A 22226-nucleotide genomic window follows, 5' to 3' on the forward strand; every position below is an offset into this window, starting at 1 on the left:
TTTCCCCGATTTTTTTTTTTTCTTGAGTAAGTGTTAATTGCAAAGTGTGTAAAGAGGATGATTTGTGGCTCGTGGGGCTACGAGACGTGTTAACAGAATGAGAAATCTCTCATTAACAACTTGACACTGTGCTCGCTGCGCTAAGAAGTCTCGCAGCACAACAGAATGAGCCTTTTTTTATCCGCGTGTGGCCCGGAGTCAACCTGGAATCGTCATTATGTAACATTTCACAATTAAATGGATCTGACATGTGATGAGCCAATGATGGAAAACACGGGGGAGGATGATTCACCGAAATCAGTCGCTGCTTTTGGCTTTTCATCTATATTTCTTGATCATTTTTGAAAGGTTTGTTGTGTATCACGGGTCGTATATTATACATGACCCCATACGATCATTGATGGAAGATCTTATTGGCAGATGAGGTCAGATTTAGTCCATGCTTCCACCCAGGAGGCATGATTTGGGTCTTTTCTTAGTATTTTGATATGCAAGATTTCCCTTCTACAAAGAATGTAATTTTTTAAATTGTAGGTACACTTCAACTGTGTGAGACTGTCCATGAATTGCTTCTTATGGAGCTGCTCCTTAGTTGCTCAGGGAGTGTGTTTCGGTTCGTTGTCATCCTCGAAAACCCAGCCACGACCCATCTTTTACTGAGATCATTGGCCAAAATCTAGCAATACATGGCCCAATCTATCCCTTCAATAGGCTGCTGTCACCCTGTTCCCTTAGTAGAAAAGCCCCCCAAATTATGATGTTTCCACCCCCATGCTTCATGGTGAGATTATATTCTTGGGGTTTTCTTCAATCTTCCTCCAAACACAAAAAGTGGAGTTGATACCAAAAAAGTTCTATTTCTCTCTAATCTGACCACATGACCTTCTACCATGGTTCCTTTGGATCGTTCAGTCATTGGTGAACTTCAAACGGGCCTGGACGTGTGCTGGCGTGTACCAATTTTTTAGCTCCGACTACGTAGGCAATAGGCTGTTCTTACCTTCCTAAAATCTTTTTTGGTGACTTTTCCATTTGGTTGTTTATTGGCAAGAAAACTTTCCTTGACGGAAAACCCACGTCTGGTGACACAATCCTTCAGCTTGTCGATAACCTCTTCCACAGTTATCTTCCTGATCAGGTTGCTGGCTTGATGCTCAATCTCTCTCATTCTTGTAATAAAATGTGAAATATATTGGTTAGTTCAACATTAAAGTGTAATTCCATAATGATTTTTAACAAACAATTATATGTGATTCCCCCATTCAAAAAACCCCCAGAACAACGTCCATGTTGTGTTGGTCGCCCTTTTCTTTCCAGAGTTGTGGCATTTTCTGTTCTAGAAGCTACTTGTCAAAAATTCTCCTCAGCAGCACTGAAGTAGGAGGAGACCAACCTCTTCCTGACTTTGCCCTAAAGCTGAGTCACATATAAGCTGCCCTCAAATCCCATGATGCTTTATGTTCTCTTACAAAGTAATGTAGCAGCAAATAAAGATTCCTACAAGTAAATTCACTGAGCTCAACATAGTGCATAGATACAGGATTTATACAGTGATTCAAGGAAATCTAGCACCAAAATCCATCATGATAAACCTGGGGCACTTACTCATAGATCCAGACGCTATAACTGCGGTAATCTTCTTATATGTGTTATCCATGGCTTCTTTCCTTCTAAAATCAATGTTTGGATCTATACTAATGAGTCTGAAGGGCCTACGCTGGTATTACCAGAGACCCTCAATGCTCTGGCTTCACAGGCTTTTACACTGTCTCTCCCTCAACATCCTCAGCGCTTCCCCTCCCTCTGTGTGATGTAATCTCACTGCAGCAGCAAAAGTTTCAGCACACAGTGGGAGAGAGAAGTATCCCTGCACACTGTAAAAGCCTGTGAACCTGCAGCATGCAGGGCACTGGTAACACCCAAAGCCGCCCTTCAGGCTCATTGGTTTTATAGTTTAGAAGGAAGGAGACCATGGTTAACAAATATACAAACATAACCACAGTCATAGTGCCTGCATCTTTAAATAAGTGTCTTTCATCATCATATAGAGTAGCATGCAGCATGTTATATGTAGTAGAAACCAGCAGTGAAATAGTTACATAAAGTGTATAGTCTGTACAGTGTAAGTATTAAGGGTTAACACCTTCGCTGCTGTGTAGATAGTGTCCTGAGAGGAGAAGGTGGGGGAGGAGGTTGTATAGGAGTCTAGAATGCAGTTTGAGGTGCAAAGAGAGACCAAAAAACATTCTGCAAAATCACACACTGTGAAGGAGGGACTGATAGGGAACAGACCTTGTACCTACATATTCTTTGTAGGAGACTTCCTACATCCTACATCTGCATCCACAGATCAACAAAGACACAACTCTTCATCTAGCTACAGCATCACATGACCTCCTCCTCCCTCCAGAGTGAGCAGGGAACCAGCAGCCCCTCCCCTCTAGTAATTAAAATCTATGGTCTTACAGACATAGGCAGCACATCCAGGGGAGACATTGAGAGCTTACAAGCTTTTAGTAATTCCCTGTAGATGTGGTATAAAAGTGTCCACCCCCAGGGGACCCATTACCGCCCCCCGTGGTCACTGTATACATATATATATGACGTTACATTGTAGAGATTCTGAGCTTAGATGCCGTCTTGTTGTTCTTTATTCCTGTACATGTTACACTTTACCGGTCCGAGTGATCGCACTGACGCAATTCCTCTTGGAACTGGTTTCTTTCGAAGATGTCGGTGCTTACACCATTGACGTCTCCGGGGCAAGATACGGTCACCCCTAAGTCGTGTAGAAACTGCATAAACGGGACTCCATCAGAAGAACCTGAATTGTATCGATCAAAAATCCTACAAAGATTAAAAAAAAAAAATAAAATCAGGTCAGGTTCATGAGGATTGGGAGTTACTTTGCCAATAGGGTGTGTCCATATACTCTCCAATCAGATTTACTCAGGACACACCCTTTTGAAACGGTTGCTTAAATACAACATTACAAGCCGCACATCTGACAGTGATCGTCCGACACCGAAGGGCAATACGACTGAAGAATCCTTCGCAACTGGTCCCGGGCGACGACCCCTGACCCTGTAGTGTCACATGCTTGGACCGCTTTGGAGAAGTCCTTCCAGTGGGTAATTATCTTCTCTCGGAGAATGGTTTCTACCTGCAATCGAGAAGTTGCAAAATGTGATGTAGAGATCACAAATTATCATAACAGTCAAGAATAGACGATAACAAATATCATCTATTTATAGGCGACGCTGGATCCACCATTCTCAACCTCTGCACAGGTCACAGAGCATGCTCACTACACTCTCCCATAAAGGTCTATAGGTGATGTCACAGCTCCCCTCCTCACTGCCCAGGTCACAGAGCATGCCCCCTACACTCTCCCATAGAGGTATATAGATAATGTCACAGCTCCCCTCCTCCTCACTGCCCAGGTCACAGAGCATGCCCACTACACTCTCCCATAGAGGCCGATAGATAATGTCACAGCTCCCCTCCTCCTCACTGCCCAGGTCACAGAGCATGCCCACTACACTCTCCTATAGAAGTCTATGGGTGATGTCACAGCACTCCTCCTCCTCACTGCCCAGGTCACAGAGCATGCCCACTACACTCTCCTATAGAAGTCTATAGGTGATGTCACAGCACCCCTCCTCCTCACTGCCCAGGTCACAGAACATGCCCACTACACTCTCCCATAGAGGTCTATAGATAATGTCACAGCTCCCCTCCTCCTCACTGCCCAGGTCACAGAGCATGCCCACTACACTCTCCTATAGAAGTCTATAGGTGATGTCACAACACCCCATCCTCCTCACTGCCCAGGTCACAGAGCATGCCCACTACACTCTCCCATAGAAGTCTATAGGTGATGTCACAACACCCCATCCTTCTCACTGCACAGGTTACTGAGCATGCCCACTACACTCTCCCATAGAGGTCTATAGGTGATGTCACAGCACCCCTCCTCCTCACTGCCCAGGTCACAGAGCATGCCCACTACACTCTCCCATAGAGGCCTATAGATAATGTCACAGCTCCCCTCCTCCTCACTGCCCAGGTCACAGAGCATGCCCACTACACTCTCCCATAGAAGTCTATAGGTGATGTCACAGCTCCCCTCCTCCTCACTGCCCAGGTCACAGAGCATGCCCACTACACTCTCCCATAGAAGTCTATAGGTGATGTCACAGCACCCCTCCTCCTCACTGCCCAGGTCACAGAGCATTCCCACTACACTCTCCCATAGAAGTCTATAGGTGATGTCACAACACCCCATCCTCCTCACTGCACAGGTTACTGAGCATGCCCACTACACTCTCCCATAGAGGTCTATAGGTGATGTCACAGCACCCCTCCTCCTCACTGCCCAGGTCACAGAGCATGCCCACTACACTCCCCCATAGAGGTCTATAGATAATGTCACAGCTACCCTCCTCCTCACTGCCCAGGTCACAGAGCATGCCCACTACATTCTCCCATAGAAGTCTATAGGTGATGTCACAGCTCCCCTCCTCCTCCCTGCACAGGCCACAGAGCATGCCCACTACACTCTCCCATAGCAGTCTATAGGTGATGTCAAAGCACCCCGCCTCCTCCCTGCACAGGCCACAGAGCATGCCCACTACACTCTCCAATAGACTCATCTCTAAACTACAGGTTCCTATGTTTACGGCTGTAAAACAAACCTCTGAATGCTGCTATAGCAGCTCAGACAAGATGGTCGCCCATATAATTTTATACAGTCGATAGAATTCAAAAATAGGAGACATATTATAAATCAGAATCTGATTCTCATAAATAAAAATGTATTCCCTTTTAATGAGGATTTTCAATGTATACAAGTTTTCCCCAACCACATTTTCAGTTTTTTTTTTTCTAGAGATAAAGAGCAGATAGAGGTAAGATGTGGACAAAACCTATAAGGAAGCAGTTTCCACACTGGCCACTAGGTGTCAGAAATGAGAAATAAAACAGAGATCTCACTTTACAGCCTACAGTAAAACCTCATGGTATTCCTTCATTATCACTGGTAGTTATAGGATTACAAGTAGAAGGAGACGCTGCCTGAGCCCAGATAAGCAGCATCACACAGAGAACATAATGTACAATACAAAATGTTTCTAAAATGCCACAACTATCCCTGTATATCATGTTATACCCAACTCTGATTGACTTTGTTCAGCACCACAAAGCGTTAATTGTTGACTTGCAGATTAGAAAGAAGTTTCTATGTAAATTGCTCGACAATGTAGCAGTCATTTTTTTAGCGCTGTTTACTACCCTAAGCGAAGCAGCCAGACGAGATCCGAGCTATTAAATAAGAATTAATGTAATCAGCCAGCCGGTCCCTACTTTTACACTCCAAAGTGCGGATAAAACCCGCCGGAGCCATCGCTGTGCCTACGAGTCTGACGCCCGAGGATCGGGAGGCTCTGGGGTGTCATGGCGGATTACACCGCATTAGTGTCATATACACAATATATTATGAGACACAATGGGGCAGATTTACTTACCCGGTCCATTCGCGATCCAGCGGCGCCTTCTCTGCGCTGGATTCGGGTCCGGCCGGGATTTATTAAGGCAGTTCCTCCGCCGTCCACCAGGTGGCGCTGCTGCGCTGAAGAGCATCGGAACGCACTCATGTTCACCGGCCTATTCCAAGTGAAGGTAAGTGCAAGCTCCGCGACAGATTTTTTGTTTTAAATGTGGCGGTTTTCCGAATCCGTCGGGTTTTTGTTCGGCCACGCCCCCCGATTTCCGTCGCGTGCATGCCGGTGCCGATGCACCACAATCTGATTGCGTGCGCCAAATTCCCGGGGCAATTCAGGGGAAATCGGCGCAAATCGGAAATATTCGGGTAACACGTCAGGAAAACGCGAATCGGGCCCTTAGTAAATGACCCCCAATATATAAGACACAATATATAACACACAGTATATAAGACACAATATATACACATACGACTTAGTGGAGGGAGAACAGACAGATTTTTAGTATCCATGTTATCACATATACTTACTGTATCCAAAGACAGCAAGACCGGCGTCTGCTTCGCAAGTTGCCTCGTGTTATTTAACCATTTGTGACCTGTCTGATAAAGAAATGAAAATAAAATAAAAAACATAATATTAAAATAAAAAATGAAACCAAATGTAAATTGTAGAACGTTATAAATTATCATCATCAATAATCATTATTACTAGATTATTAATGTATTGTTATGTATGATCAATTATCTAATTATAATTTGTATTATTATTATTCAATATTTTATTATTCATTATTGTATTTATCATTGTTATTATTATTCATAATTTTTTTATTCTTTTGTATTATACATTATTATTAATGCAATTTTTTTCTCATTTTTATTATTATTAGTGTAATTTGAATTATTTTATTATTAATCATCATGTAGACTAATTTTACTATTAATCATTATTAACTATTTATTTTTATAATGTTATTAATTTTTATTACACATTGTATTATTTATTATTAATTATATTCTCCAGTATTATTATTATTATTAATAGTTTTATAATAAGTTTATTCACTTTATCATTATTCTTTATTAATAATTTAAATTTATTACCAGTTAATTATGTCCATTAATTTGTTATTAAAGGACGTCTACCACCAGGATGAAAAACTGTATGCAAATGAGTCTGAGGGGCTCCAGGCTCCATAGATGTTAATGGAGCCAGGAGCCCCTCAGGCTCATTTGCATACAGTTTTTCATCCTAGTGGTAGACGGCCCGTTAAAATTAATTATTTATTGTTATTAATTCTTATTATATTTATCATTATTTCATTCTTATCACTCATTATTTTTATTATTACTTTTATTATTTATTTATTATTAATCATAATAATTGAGCACTTAGGTCTAAGGCTGCATTCACATTTGTCTGTGATCAGTGAGACATGAGAAGGGCAGTGCCTCGGACTGATCGCTCTGCAGGGGACTGAACTCCCCTGTATGTGCTGATATATTATACACAGTGTTCATTCCCCACTAATTCATCCCAAAATTTCATGTAATTATAGACCGCACTGTCTAAATTTCTCAGTAGAGAACGGAACAGGAAGTGGACAGCGCCGATCTCTGTGTAGTGGCCAGATCTGGTAACTGCAGGTCATTCATTTGAATGGATACTCAGCTGCAGTGACTCAGTTCGACCACAACACAGAGAATGGCGCTGCCTGCTTCCGGATCTATGAACTATGTATTAGCTGATCCGTGCAGATGCTAAGTTTTGGACCCCCATCAATCTATTCTATTCTTAGGACCTTCCACTAAAGGAGGGGAGGGGGTGGGGGGGGTTATACCAAGTTTGTAAGTTATCCCCTATCCACAGTATAGGACATATAAAATCTGATCGGTGAGGGTCCAACTGTTGGGATCATGAGAACAGACCCCCAGTAATGTGGAAAATGATGTCCTGTTCCCATTAATAGGCGGAGCATTATGTCGAGCATGCCTACTGCCGCTTCATTCAATAGTATGAGAAAATCATTGCTGAGCACAGTGCTCAGCTATCTCTGGTAATGCCAGTGACTGTCTACGCTAGTCCAGGAGATACCCAAGCGCTGTATTTGGCAATTTCCGACACTCTCATACTATAGAATGTAGTGGCAGTAGGCATGCTCGACCCGAGTTCTGTTATCATGATTCGTGGGGGTCCCAGTAGTTGATCAGCTTGTTATGCCTTACCCGGTGGATAGGGATTAACATTCTATGGCAGCATGGGGGCTAGCGGTTAGCATTACAGCCATGTAGCGCTGGGGACCTGGGTTCAAGTCCCAGGATGAACATCTGCAAAGAGTTTGTATGCTCTCTCCGTGTTTACGTGGGTTTCCTCCGGGTCCTCTCGTTTCCTCCCACACTCCAAAAAACATACTGGTAGATTGATTAGATTGTGAGCCCCATTGGGGACAGGGACCGATTTGGCAATCTCTGTGCAGCGCTGTGTAATCTGTGTGCGCTATATAAATAAAGGAATTATTATTATTATTACATTCTAACATGGAACCACCCCTTTAAGTTTAAAGAAGCAGAATTGACCTGAGATGCCACCGGCCAACCACATTACGGAAAGAGTGGAGACGTTACGGTATTATGCATCAACACAACCCCAAACCGTGTGAATTGACACCCAAAATTTGAGCCCATCCCCTTTAAGAAATTACAGAGAAGCTCCCGTTTGGATCGCTCTGCTGTTCATTGTGATAATAAGTGGTCGTCATCTGTATAGCTGTACATTACTATGACATCTGCAGCCTCGTTGCTTTGGTCCTCGGGCCGGAGATCTGATCTCAGCACCTCATTAGGTTCCCGTTACCCCATTCTCGGTAAACTTTCCAGCCGTTAACATTTACTAAACTATTAGGAAGTTCTACCCCCCTCCCCCCCGGTGAATTGCGAATCTGTAATAATTGATAATGATCTGCGGCGCTCCTGCTCCCCCGGCGTAGAACTTTCTCTGTAGTGTTAATGTTTGGCGCTCATTAAGCCGGTGCCGTACACGCTCGCGCTCCGCCATTCATCCCTTCGCATCGTTATCTTATTCTCCACTAAATCTCCGCGCACGAAATGAACCAGAAATAGAAAAAAAATCAGATTTCAGCTGCTAATGGGCACGTACCACGGATTCCTTCTCCTCAAACAAGTCCAGGAACTGGTGGTAGCTGATGAAGCCGCTGTGTTCCGGGTCAAGGAGGATCATTAACTCCTTGAACTGCTCGTCTGTGATTCGGAACATCATGCAGTCCACGATGCGCCGCAGCTCCCTCCGGCTGACTTTACCGTTGCGTCCCTTAAAAACAATGCAGTGACAGGTACCGGTATTGGTCCGGTTATGACTCATGTGGAAATGGATCTACACAGAAGGTTCTGCACATCCCCGGTGATCAGTAAGAATATTCTGATCCGTGTCTTTATATACATTGGTGGCTACAGAGTAGGAGTAGTAGTACTATGCTATGTCCATATATGCAGGATAGGAGTAGTAGTACTGTGCCCATATATATAGGATAGGAGTAGTAGTACTGTGCTGTGTCCATATATACAGGGCAGGAGTAGTAGTACTGTGCTGTGCCCATATATACAGGATAGGAGTAGTAGTACTGTGCTGTGCCCATATATACAGGATAGGAGTAGTAGTACTGTGCTGTGCCCATATGTACAGGATAGGAGTAGTAGTACTGTGCTGTGCCCATATATACAGGATAGGAGTAGTAGTACTGTGCTGTGCCCATATGTACAGGATAGGAGTAGTAGTACTGTGCTGTGTCCATATATATAGGATAGGAGTAGTAGTACTGTGCTGTGTCCATATATATAGGATAGGAGTAGTAGTACTGTGCTGTGTCCATATATACAGGATAGGAGTAGTAGTACTGTGCTGTGTCCATATATATAGGATAGGAGTAGTAGTACTGTGCCCATATATATAGGATAGGAGTAGTAGTACTGTGCTGTGCAAATACAAAAAGACAGTTGTGTGCATTGGCAAAATCAGTAATGCTTATTTTTACATTTACTCCTATCAGCACCATCACTAATACACTAGGTATCATTTACTACTTACCTCATCCAGTACCAAAAAGGCCTGTTTTAAGGAGGGATACGCCTCTTGGAAGTGCTGGTGCAGTTTTTGAAGGATGTGATCATTTGAAAAATACAGGTCCTTAGCTTTTACCGAATTGACCCTAAATTGTGAAAAAGGGGGTTTATAACCAATCGGGAGACCACTAAATGTGTGAGATTTGCCTGAATTAGGGGAATGAACAAATGTCAGACATCTCTGGCAGTGACTTATCCCCTGTTGGAATAAGGGAGCAAACATTTTGAAATCCGAGCTGTCAGAATAGAATTGGGACATCCCTGTACACATTAGATATTTGATATTTGGCCAGTCCCACCACAATTTGCAGTTTTGAGGAATTACCTACAATGTAAGGGTGGCCAATTATCTATATCTGTTAAAAAAACATGGACTTTGGATGTAGTGGCAGTGTGTATGCTGAACCGCTGCTCAGTTCGTGGCAGTGTGTATGCTCGACTGCTACCCAATTCTTTTCCCCTTGTTGTGGCGACCGGTTGGATTCCCCAAATTGCCCTCAATAACTGAGAAAGTTAAAGGATTCAGCACCTGTGATTCGATTTCATCGGCAGAGTCTGGCCGTTTTCGATACCAGCGGGTCTTCGAAACTTTTGCAGAAAGTCTTCCCACGAAACTTGATCGGTCGATCTGAATTTGAACCTGGAACCAACGAGCCAAAGGACAATTATTTTTGGATTAATTGTATAACCCCTTTCTTGTAAAGCACTATGAATCAGCCACCTGCTATTAATATTAATGCTACTTACCCCTCTCTTCTGCTCCGGTACCATGAGGACAACCTCTTACCATGGTTTGTCAGAACACAATGGGGGTCATTTACTAAGGGCCCGATTCGCGTTTTCCCGACGTGTTACCCGAATATTTCCGATTAGCGCCGATTTCCCCTGAATTGCCCCGGGATTTTGGCACACGCGATCGGTTTGTGCCATATCGGCGCTGGCATGCACGTGACGGAAATCGGCGGGCGTGGCCGAACGAAAACCCGATGGATTCGGAAAAACCGCCGCATTTAAAAAAAAAAATTGGTCGCACGGGCCATAATCACATGCACCACGATGAAGATGATGAACTCTGGGGCACCTCGGCGGACTTCGGCGCAGCAGAGACACCTGGTGGACATCGGGCGCAGGACCTTCATGAATCGCCGGAAGACCCGAACGCTCGTCGGAGAAGCCGCCGCTGGAACGCGAATGGACCGGGTAAGTAAATGTGCCCCAATAAGTTATTCCCAATTCACAGGGTCCTATTGGTGGGACCTCACTGATCACAACAACAGGGGTCCATTGTGTCACATATTAATGGAGCAGCAGGTCGAGCACACACACTGCCACTGTCATAGTAGCCAGGTGCAACCAGCTGTTCTGTTCACATGGAGGTAAAACGGACCTCTGTTCTTGTAATCCACCACCACTGGGACCCCCACTGATCGGTAAGTTAACCCTATTCTTGTAGATAGGGGAGAACTTGATGCGACAGGACAACCACTTTAATGTGGGGCTTATTGGTTGGGGGCCGTTACTGATGATGCAGATTTATCCTTAGCCTGGTTAGGTCTGCTGCAGCACCCAGGATGCCATTTAAAGGGGTTGTCCCTTCAAAGTAACTTATCCCCCTAATCCAGTCATCAATGCCCCAGTTATCAGGAGAAAGAGGAACCAAAATCCATTCTGTAAATAGAGGACCACCTCTTTATTCTCATATATGGGGCAGGCCATGGGGTGGTCGAGCATGCCCATTCACAAACAAACTCTAATTTGTTCTTTCTCCTTCCCACTTATGGCCCCATTAGGGTGATGCCACACATGGCGTTTTGAACCCTTTTTTGGCATCCGTTTTTGACCATTTTTAATCAAGATAATTGGGCAAACCTGTCAAAAACGGATGCGTTTATAAAAAACTGATACGTTTTTAACGGACTGCTTAAAAGCGGACCAAAAACGGGTTCAAAACGCCACGTGTGGAATCACCCTAAGTTGAACCCACATTGGATAGGGGATAACTGAGTTTGTTGGGACAACCCTTTTAAGGGCAGGTTTATGGGAATACGCCTTAACATTACTAATTAATATGCTCTGTGGATGTTATGCACATTATTCGATGTTATATTCCTGGTCATGTGATATCACACAGGATGTCGGCTCGTTATATCCCTGTCATGTGATGTCACACAGGTGCACGGCTCATTATATCCCTGGTCATGTGATATCACACAGGTGCACGGCTCTTTATATCCCTGGTCATGTGATGTCACACAGGTGCACAGCTCGTTATATCCCTGGTCATGTGATATCACATAGGTGCACGGCTCATTATATATCCCTGGTCATGTGATATCACACAGGTGCACGGCTCTTTATATCCCTGGTCATGTGATGTACACAGGTGCACGGCTCGTTATATCCCTGGTCATGTAATATCACACAGGTGCGCGGCTCGTTACATCCCCGGCCAGGTCACACCTGAACAATTCCGGGATCAGGATACTCATCACATATAGTACAGACCAAAAGTTTGGACGCACCTTCTCATTCAAAGAGTTTTCTGTATTGACTCATGACTATAACAATTGTAGATTCACACTGAAGGCATCAAAACTAAGAATTATCACATGTGGAATTATAGACTTACCAAAAAAGTGTGAAACATCTGAGAATCTGTCTTATATTCCAGCTTCTTTTGCTGTGATCACTGCTTTGCACACACTTGGCTTCTCTTGATGTGATACAAGAGGTAGTCACCTGAAAAGGTTCTCACATCACAGGTCCCTGTCAGGGGTAATAAGTGGGATTTCTTGCCCTATAAATGGGGTTGAGCGATCAGTTGTGTTGGGCAGAAGTCAGGAGGACACACAGGTGATCATCCTACTGAATAAACTGGTAGAATTTGTATTATGGCTCTAAAAAAGCAGCTAAGTAACGAAAAATGAGCGGCCATCATTACTTTAAGAAATGAAGGTCAGTCAGTCCGAAAAATTGGGAAAACTTAGAAAGTGTCCCCAAGTGCTGTTGCAAAAACCATCAAGCGCTACAAAGAAACTGGCTGACATGAGGACCACCCCAGGAAAGGAAGACCAAGAGTCACCTCTGCTGCGGAGGTGAAGTTCATCCGAGTTCCCAGCTCCAGGAAAGGAAGGACAAGAGTCACCTCTGCTGCGGAGGAGAAGTTAATCCGAGTCACCAGCCCCAGGAAATGAAGGACAAGAGTCACCTCAGCTGCGGAGGATAAGTTCATCCGAGTCACCAGTCCCAGGAAAGGAAGACCAAGAGTCACCTCTGCTGCGGAGGAGAAGTTAATCCGAGTCACCAGCCCCAGGAAAGGAAGGACAAGAGTCACCTCAGCTGCGGAGGATAAGTTCATCCGAGTCACCAGTCCCAGGAAAGGAAGACCAAGAGTCACCTCTGCTGCGGAGGATAAGTTCATCCGAGTCACCAGTCCCAGGAAAGGAAGACCAAGAGTCACCTCTGCTGTGAAGGATAAGTTCATCCGAGTCACCAGCCCCAGGAAAGGAAGGACAAGAGTCACCTCTGCTGCGGAGGATAAGAGTCACCTCTGCTGCGGAGGAGAAGTTAATCCGAGTCACCAGCCCCAGGAAAGGAAGGACAAGAGTCACCTCAGCTGCGGAGGATAAGTTCATCCGAGTCACCAGTCCCAGGAAAGGAAGACCAAGAGTCACCTCTGCTGCGGAGGAGAAGTTAATCCGAGTCACCAGCCGCAGGAAAGGAAGGACAAGAGTCACCTCAGCTGCGGAGGATAAGTTCATCCGAGTCACCAGTCCCAGGAAAGGAAGACCAAGAGTCACCTCTGCTGCGGAGGATAAGTTCATCCGAGTCACCAATCCCAGGAAAGGAAGACCAAGAGTCACCTCTGCTGTGAAGGATAAGTTCATCCGAGTCACCAGCCCCAGGAAAGGAAGGACAAGAGTCACCTCTGCTGCGGAGGATAAGAGTCACCTCTGCTGCGGAGGATAAGTTCATCCGAATCACCAGCCTCAGAAATCGCAGGGTAACAGCAGCTCAGATTAGAGAGCAGGTCACTGCCGCACAGAGGTCCAGCAGCAGACACATCTCTACAACAACTGGTAAGAGGAGACTGTGTGCAGCAGCCTCCATGGTGACATCACTGCTAGGAAACCGGTGCTAAGGACCAGCACCAAGCACAAGAGACACAAGGAATGGCCATTACACCAGGGGAAATCTGGGCTTTGGTCCAAATTTGAGATCTTTGGTTCCAACCACCGTGTCTTTATGTGACACAGAAAAGGTGAAGGAATGGACTCTACCTGCCTGGTTCCCACCGTGAAGCCTGGAGGAGGAGGAGGTGTGATGGTGTGGGGAGCTTTACTGGTGACACTGTTGTGGATTTATACTGGACCAGCCTGGTGACCACAGCATCTCACAGCGGCTGCTATTCCATACGGTTTGCGTTTAGTTGGACCATCATTTATTTTTCAACAGGACAATGACCCCAAACACACCTCCAGGCTGTGTAAGGGCCATATGACCAAGAAGGAGAGAGACCTGGCCTCCACAGTCACCAGACCTGAACCCAATTGTGATGGTTTGGGGTGAGCTGGACCGCAGAGTGAAGGCAAAAGGGCCAACAAGTGCTAAGCATCTCTGGGAACTCCTGGAAGACCATTTCTGACGACTACCTCTTGCAGCTCATCAAGAGAATGACTCTCACCCAGCCAAACCAGTCCACCTGTACTGAGGAGACCCAATCAGGTCGAAAAAGTGCTGTCTACAGTTGGGAGTCTGTTCCTTCTGGAATACATATACTGGTTTGGTTTTAATCCCGCATCATGTCATTAGGCCTCTTGTAGGTCATGCTTGATGTCAAGGGAGCTGCCTTACAAGGTAGCTAAAAGAGGCGGGGTTTCCTTATCCCATCCTGGAAAACTTTGCATATTTTCCAAGAGTGTGCAATCACAGCAAAAGGAACCTAGAATATAAGACATATTTTCAGTAGTTTCACACTTTTTTGTTACGTCTATAATTCCACATGTGATAATTCATAGTTTTGATGCCTTCATAGTCATGAAACTACTATAATTATAATAAAAGAGAGAATTTCTCCAGTAAATCCAGGTATTACTGCGGCAGGCGGACAGCCACGCTAATTGCTTTCCTAATAATGTGCAAATTATCAACTAATTGAAGCCTACGCTGGGTTTATTACGGAGCAAAAGCTGTGGGTTAGATGGTGGGTGGGGGGAGGTGGGGTTCAATTCTATTGTTTAGCCTAAAATTCTAATAAGAATTATAGATCATTTCAGACCAGGAACAGATTTTACATGTCTAGGCGCCCCAAGCAATATTATATCTGTGAGCCCCTAACTCAAAGCTTTGCTCTCAGGGGCGGAGCAGGGAGTCTATAACTTCCTGCTCCACCTTAGGTGTAAAATCTATAATTAAAATCCATCCTGATAAACCAGGGACATTACATCCAGATCCAGGCACCGTGACTGTGGTGATCTTTTTATATTTGCTATCCATGGCCTCCTTCCTTCTAAAATCAACTATTCTAATTATGCTAATGAGTCAGAAGGGCTCTGGGGGGCATTACCAGAGCCCATACGACCCATAGATTCAGTTTGTTACACTGTTTCACCTTCTCCCTCAGCACTTCCGCCTTCCCGCTGTTTACAGCTGACTTAAGCAGGAAGAGGGATGGGAGGGGAAGTGCTCCTGCACAGGGTAACAGTGGGGACTCAGGAAGAGCCCTTGTGGCTAATTTGCATAATTTTAACAGTTGATTTTAAAATGAAGGAGGCCATGGATAACAAATAGTCACGAGGCCTGGATCTATGTGTAAGCGTCTTGATTTTGTTAGTAGATTTCCACTGAACTGTATGAGCAGCCTTTAGACCAGGGGTCTCAAACTCAATTTACCTGGGGGCCGCTGGAGGTAGATTCTGGGTAAGGCTGGGCCGCATCAAGTTTTCCACACAAAATGCGCTTACAAAATATCATTATTCAGATTCAAATGTCACGGCGTCTCCCAGCGCAAGGAAAGCCCCGAGCGGGGAGACGTGTTCTCTCTATGAACGCGTCCTGTGCACCGAGGGGTCCCAAGCTCCTACCGCACTGAGCCCAGGACACTCCATCCCCCCCTCCCCCCCAGGACTTGCCTCCCATCGAAGAAGATGAAGTCGCCGCTCTGACCTGCACCAAGTGCGTTCAGAGCGGCGACTTCATCATCTTCAAGTACCGGAGGGAAGCGGATTAACCGGTTACGGGCCCTTTCCTGTTTTTTCATGTCCATTTTTCACTCCCCACCTTCAAAAATCTATAACTTTTTTATTTTTACACGTAAAGAGCTGTGTGATGGCTTGTTTTCTGCGTAACAAATTGCACTTCATAGTGATGGTATTAAATATTACATGCCATGTACTCGGAAGCGGGAAAAAAATTCCAAATGCAATGAAAATGCATTTGCGCCATTTTCTTGTGGGCTTGGATATTACGGCTTTCACTGAGCGCCCCAAATGACATGTCTACTTTATTCTTTGGGTCGATACGATTAAGGGGATACCAAATTTGTATAGGTTTTATAATGTTTTCATACATTTACAAAAATTAAAACCTCCTGTACAAAAATTATTTTTTTTGATTTTGCCAACTTCTGGCGCTAATAACTTTTTTATACTTTGGTGTACGGAGCTGTGGGTGGTGTCATTTTTTGCGAAATTTGATAATATGTTCAATGATATCATTTTTAGGACTGTATGACCTTTTGATCACTTTTTATAGATTTTTTTATATTTTTCAAAATGGCAAAAAAGTGCCATTTTCGACTTTGGGCGCTATTTTCCGTAACGGGGTTAAACGCATTGTAAAAACCGTTATCATATTTTGATAGATCGGGCATTTTCGGACACGTCGATACCTGATGTGTTTATGATTTTTACTGTTTATTTATATTTATGTCAGTTCTAGGGAAAGGGGGGTGATTTGAAATTTAATGTTTTTTTATTATAATTTTTTTTTTACACTTTTTTTTATTTTTATTTATACTATTTTTCAGACTCTCTAGGGTACTTTAACCCTAGGTTGTCTGATCGATCCTATCATATACTGCCATACTACAGTATGGCAGTATATGGGGATTTTCCTCCTCATTCATTACAATGTGCTATCAGCACATTGTAATGAAGGGGTTAAAACGAAATAGCCTCGGGTCTTCGGAAGACCCGAGGCTACCATGGAGACGGATCGCTGCCCCTGGGGGAGCAGCGATTCCAGGTAAGATGGCGGCGCCCATGCGTCGCTATCTTTTTGAGGCTGCCGGCAGCTTTGCCGGCAGCCATCGCTGTGAAAGCACCCGCGATCGGTGCTAGCACCGATCGCGGGTGTTACCGGTAAGCCTTTGCTGCAATATGCAGCAAAGACTTACCGGCTGTGGAGAGGGCTCAGCCCGTGAGCCCTCTCCATGCAGCGTGACCCGACCGCCGCCGTGAATACACGGCGGGCGGTGCTTTTCCAGGTGGGGGCCGCAAAATATTGTCCCGGGGGCCGCAGTTGGCCCGCGGGCCGCGAGTTTGAGACCCCTGCTTTAGACGCTGATACAGATGCAAAAGCACAGAGGAAATATGTCCTGGCTCTAATGCTACTAAGTCTATCTCCATCCATGTGTTACAGCAATCAAATTCTGACTCCTCTAGCCTTGATGTCCGCCACGTCCTTGTGAGGTCTGGCCGTGGTTAACCCTTTGGACATCTTCAACTTCTCAGAAGTTATATATAAGGTTATATGAACGGGTCCATTTTTTATCCACCCCCGTAACATGTGGAAGTTCTGCGCAGCGTTCTCATTATAGATGTAGCGCTCATCTCTCAGCCCTCCGTGCCTATTTTCTGAGGCATCATGCTTCTGGAAGTAAATCAATGTAGGTTACAGGAATCTGGAACAACCTTCATTTGCCTTCCCTTTAAACACCTTAATCTGTTAGACTCGCGTTATTCAGCAGCTTTTTCATAGTCCTCGTCTGATGGAAGGATAATATATTTCCATTTATGTGGTGTTATTACTTAAAGGGGGCTTCTACCTGAAAAATATTGACATGTGACATCACAGGACAAGGGATATAGCGAGCCATGCATCTGTGTGACATCACATGACCAGGAGTTCAAGTGCACTACCTATCTATCTCATATCAATCCCATATCTATCTACATAAGGGTAGTTGTTGCGCTTAATTCTGGTGCATTGTTGTGCCAGAATTATCACAAGCTACAAGCATCTGTGATGAGTTCAATTCCTGCCTCTTATTAATCACTTTACTCTAGGAGCAGTTTTGGCGCAATGTTAGATACAGGCTCTTACATGTTAACCTCCTACAAGCTCCTCTCTGCTTCTCCCACACCCCAGCATGAGAATGACCCCCACAGCAGCACCCAGGTGTGTGACACCCTGCACCCAGTGATCTCCTCAGCAGTGGCTTCTCCTGGAGGGGATCCCCCAGTGCTGGTCTCCTGCTGCACCCCTGCGGTTCTCGCCAGTATCTTCCTCAGATACCAGTGTGGTCATCCTGCTACACGGGGGACACTTCTCTGTACTATCTGCAAAATCCTACACACTTCTCTCCTGCTCTGAGATGAGGCTTTTGCAGATTGTTTGTAAATAGAAGGTCATGAACTGTAAACAGAGGCTGCACATCATGTCTGCTGAGCTCTGCTGCTGGGGATGAGCTGCTCTGCACAAGAGCTCAGTGTTGCTTCTCAGTCTATGCCACCTTCAGGCTGGAGTGTTTTTGCGTCTAAATTGCGCTTGTATGAACAAGTTTCTAATGGTGAATGATTATTAGGCGCAGCAAAACATCTGGATTGGTAGGGTTAATGAGGGAAACATGGTTATTTTTTCTGCGAGGCTAGTTTGGTGTATATATATATATATATATATATATATATATATATATATATATATATATACATATATATATATATATATATATATATATATATATATGTTCTACCCTGTAGTTGGAAGTTTTCTCTAGTTTGGCGTTTTGTTGCAAAACTGGTGCAAAAGAAGTGCGACAATATGAAAAGGCGCAAAAACAACAGAAAAAAAACAAGTAATACATTTGGCCCATTCTCTGTATTCGGAGCAGAGCAACCTAGAATCATCAATGGACCCGGGTCTGTAGAAAACAAACAAGTCTTCAAGCTACAGATATAACAAAGATAATAAAAAAAAAAACATACAAACTACACAAAAAAAGTACCGTATATACTCGAGTATAAGCCGATCCAAGTATAAGCAGAGGCCCCTAATTTTACCACAAAACCTGGTAAAACCTATATTTTTTTACTCGAGTATAAGCCGAGTTTGGGGTTTCAGCACATTTCTTTGTGCTGAAAAACTAGGCTTATACTCGAGTATATATGGTAAGTTAAAAAATAAAGAGTTTAACCCATTTATGTAAATTTCTCAGCAAAGATGGGGGCAGAGGTTAATCCATTGTCCATGACACTTGGGAGAAGACACCGGGGGGGGGGTCTTACCTTCTCATTAACTCATGAAATGTTGGGTCGGGTAACGGGAAAATAAAGTTATTAATGACCGACTTAAAGGCATCCAGAGGAACGCATCCAGTGTGATCTACGTCAAACGATCTGAAGGCCTTCACCAGGTCCCGGAGGGAGGAGGAGATCTGTACGGGAAGACATTGTTCAGAAAACCGGCTTCGTTAATATTTGAAATGTCTGTATTTTTTTTTTTCTATTTTTTTTTTTTATTTTTTAAATATTCCCCAACATTAGTGATTTTTAGTATTTAAAGTCGGATGAGAGCCCTCAGATGTTTAATTGATAAGTTTAACCGATTCGCCTAAAAGCCCCCCCGACTGTACTATAATAATTAGACTTGAGTGACAAGTTGTTTTTTTTATCCCTTTCCTTTGGTATAATTACGACTTCTGAAAAGCGAGATACAAAAAATATTGGGTTTTCGTTCCGTGCATTAACGCAGACTTTAACTGCTACCTGCTGAGCTAAAAAAAAAGAGAGACTCGAGTCTCTCCAAGATTTTTTTTTTCTTTTCTCGACTAAAAGGAATATTTAAAATTTAAAAAAAAAAACTTAAAAAAACCTCATATCCGATAATGTATTTTTCCCGAAACACACGCTGAGCTTTTTGTCATCTTTCAAAGAAGGGAAAAAAAACGAGCTATATTTTGGCCCTTTTTCAAACAGAGTGTGGATTTTTTTTTTTTTCATTTTCAACTATTTTTGGATAATTTTTTTTACATTTTTTTTTTTGCTTGTATTTAGTATCCGGGTAAAATTAATTATTCATATTTTTCATAAGCTAATAAGCAGAACGCGCAGAAGACGCGTGGATGGTGATGCAGACGCCGTCTATATATGGACTGTAATTTAAATATAGAAACGTTTGCCTTCAGCCATATTTACACTCGTTTTTCATCTGTCAGTTTATGCTAATTAAAATATTTATGGTAGTAATCTTGCGTCGCCGGGACTGAATAAGCAAAACACAGGGGCGAAAGAAGCGCGGTTAGTTTATGAATATATTTAAAATATCTAAAAAGGGAAAAAAAAAAGGTTTAAAAAAAAATAAACAAAAACATAAAAAATTATAAATAAAAATGACTATTTTTTTTCTGCCAGCCGAGCGCCGTGTTGAGAGCTGAAGACGGGATTTGACGTCCGGGAATACAAGGGATATGGTAACTACACAGAAAGGGGATTTTCAGCTCCCAAAATTTACAAAAGTTTCAAAATTATCATTTTTTTCACTTTTTATTCAACGTTTCATTATTTACTTAAATAAAATGTTTTACTTAATGAAAACTAATGAATTTAGTACAAAATGCAATACATTTAATTTATATATAAATTTTGTTGAATATAGAGAATTTATATTATTTATATATATTGCAAAATATATAATAGCATAAATACAAACCATATAAACATCACAGATACAGCATATATGTTATATACATATTATACAGTACAATGTGCAGCATAATATGTATATAATAGTGCACCTGCTCCATTCTTTAGTGTCAGTTTGGATGCTGGGGCCCCCTGACATTGCAGGCCCCATAGCGCCTGCTGTGCCTGCTACCAGTGTAGTTACACCCCTGAATAGATTAAAAAAAATTGCAGCACTCTCAAAATATTGAGAGGGCACCCACTGGACCTTTTAGGATGCCGGAGCCAGCAGGCAGCTTCAATGCACTGCACGGCCGGGACTCTTCACCATCAAGTCTGACTTGATGTATCATGGTCCCATGGAAGGAATAGATGGATAGATATGAGATAGATATTAGATAGATATATAAATATGAGATAGATATATAGATATGAGATAGATAGATAGATAGATAGATATGAGATAGATAGATATGAGATAGATATATAGATATGAGATAGATAGATATAAAGATATGAGATAGATATGAGATAGATAGATATGAGATAGATAGATAGATAGATAGATAGATAGATATGAGATAGATAGATATGAGATAGATATGAGATAGATAGATAGATAGATAGATAGATAGATAGATAGGAGATAGATAGATATGAGATAGATAGATATGAGATAGATAGATATGAGATAGATAGATAGATATGAGATAGATAGATATGAGATAGATATATAGATATGAGATAGATATAAAGATATGAGATAGATAGATATAAAGATATGAGATAGATATGAGATAGATAGATATGAGATAGATAGATAGATAGATATGAGATAGATAGATATGAGATAGATATGAGATAGATATGAGATAGATAGATAGATAGATAGATAGGAGATAGATAGATAGATAGATAGATAGATAGATAGATAGATAGATAGATAGATAGATAGATATGAGATAGATATGAGATAGATAGATAGATAGATAGATAGATAGATAGATATGAGATAGATAGATATGAGATAGATATGAGATAGATATGAGATAGATAGATATGAGATAGATATGAGATAGATAGATAGATAGATAGATATGAGATAGATATGATAATATTGATATAAATATGTAATAAGTGTATAACATGTCTTGATGTGCTGGTGTCAGTGTATATCGGTCGGGATGACTTATTACTACTGAGAGAACAGGGAAACAAAGGTCATTACAGTTTTCTTTGTAAATTTTAACCCATATTCAATTATTTTTCAGAAAACTCTTGTCATAATCGGATTATAATGAGTACACGTCCTTCTCCATATGGAGACCCAGCTGGTGCAATGCTCCCTGGGAAAAATATGTAAATGAGCCGTTCTGCAGGAGGGAGGAAATTTTCACTAGTGCCACCTATGGGTGGGTAGTCAACGTCTGACTCTTTAAGGAGCCTTGAAGCACATGGGGATGGGGATGAGAGGAAGGGGAATGTGGAGAAGTGATAAAGGGGCTGTGCCCGGTTTTCCATGCGATCCCTGCGATTCCATGCGATGAGCTGAGCGTGTGCCCTGGTGCTCCATTGTCGTTTATGGAGATAGTAATATAACTGTCAATGGATTTCCCAATGAATTCTGATCCTCTGTAAGAAACCGGAGGCACCAGGGGCACAATATGGGCTGTTTGTGGGCTGTG

The 22226-nt window shown here is 43.0% G+C and overlaps 1 protein-coding gene across 4 annotated transcripts in view; it reads right to left on the bottom strand.

Moving 5' to 3' along the window:
- Nucleotides 1-22226, bottom strand: part of EFCAB6 (EF-hand calcium binding domain 6) — an 89216-nt gene that overhangs the window by 27707 nt on the left and 39283 nt on the right. For 3 of the 4 annotated variants that reach the window (XM_072145365.1, XM_072145364.1, XM_072145361.1), the window contains exons 9-16: nt 19147-19295; nt 10170-10280; nt 9606-9726; nt 8661-8831; nt 6032-6103; nt 3003-3163; nt 2677-2847; nt 1001-1169 (exon numbers count right to left, since the gene is read on the bottom strand). In XM_072145365.1, the coding sequence (XP_072001466.1) occupies nt 1001-1169; nt 2677-2847; nt 3003-3163; nt 6032-6103; nt 8661-8831; nt 9606-9726; nt 10170-10280; nt 19147-19295 (1125 nt within the window). The remainder of the gene's footprint in view (nt 1-1000; nt 1170-2676; nt 2848-3002; nt 3164-6031; nt 6104-8660; nt 8832-9605; nt 9727-10169; nt 10281-19146; nt 19296-22226) is intronic. The other variant, XM_072145362.1, reaches the window with a different exon arrangement.

The sequence above is a fragment of the Engystomops pustulosus genome, chromosome 4 (assembly GCF_040894005.1).
Source record: "Engystomops pustulosus chromosome 4, aEngPut4.maternal, whole genome shotgun sequence".
Taxonomy (NCBI): Eukaryota; Metazoa; Chordata; class Amphibia; order Anura; family Leptodactylidae; genus Engystomops; species Engystomops pustulosus.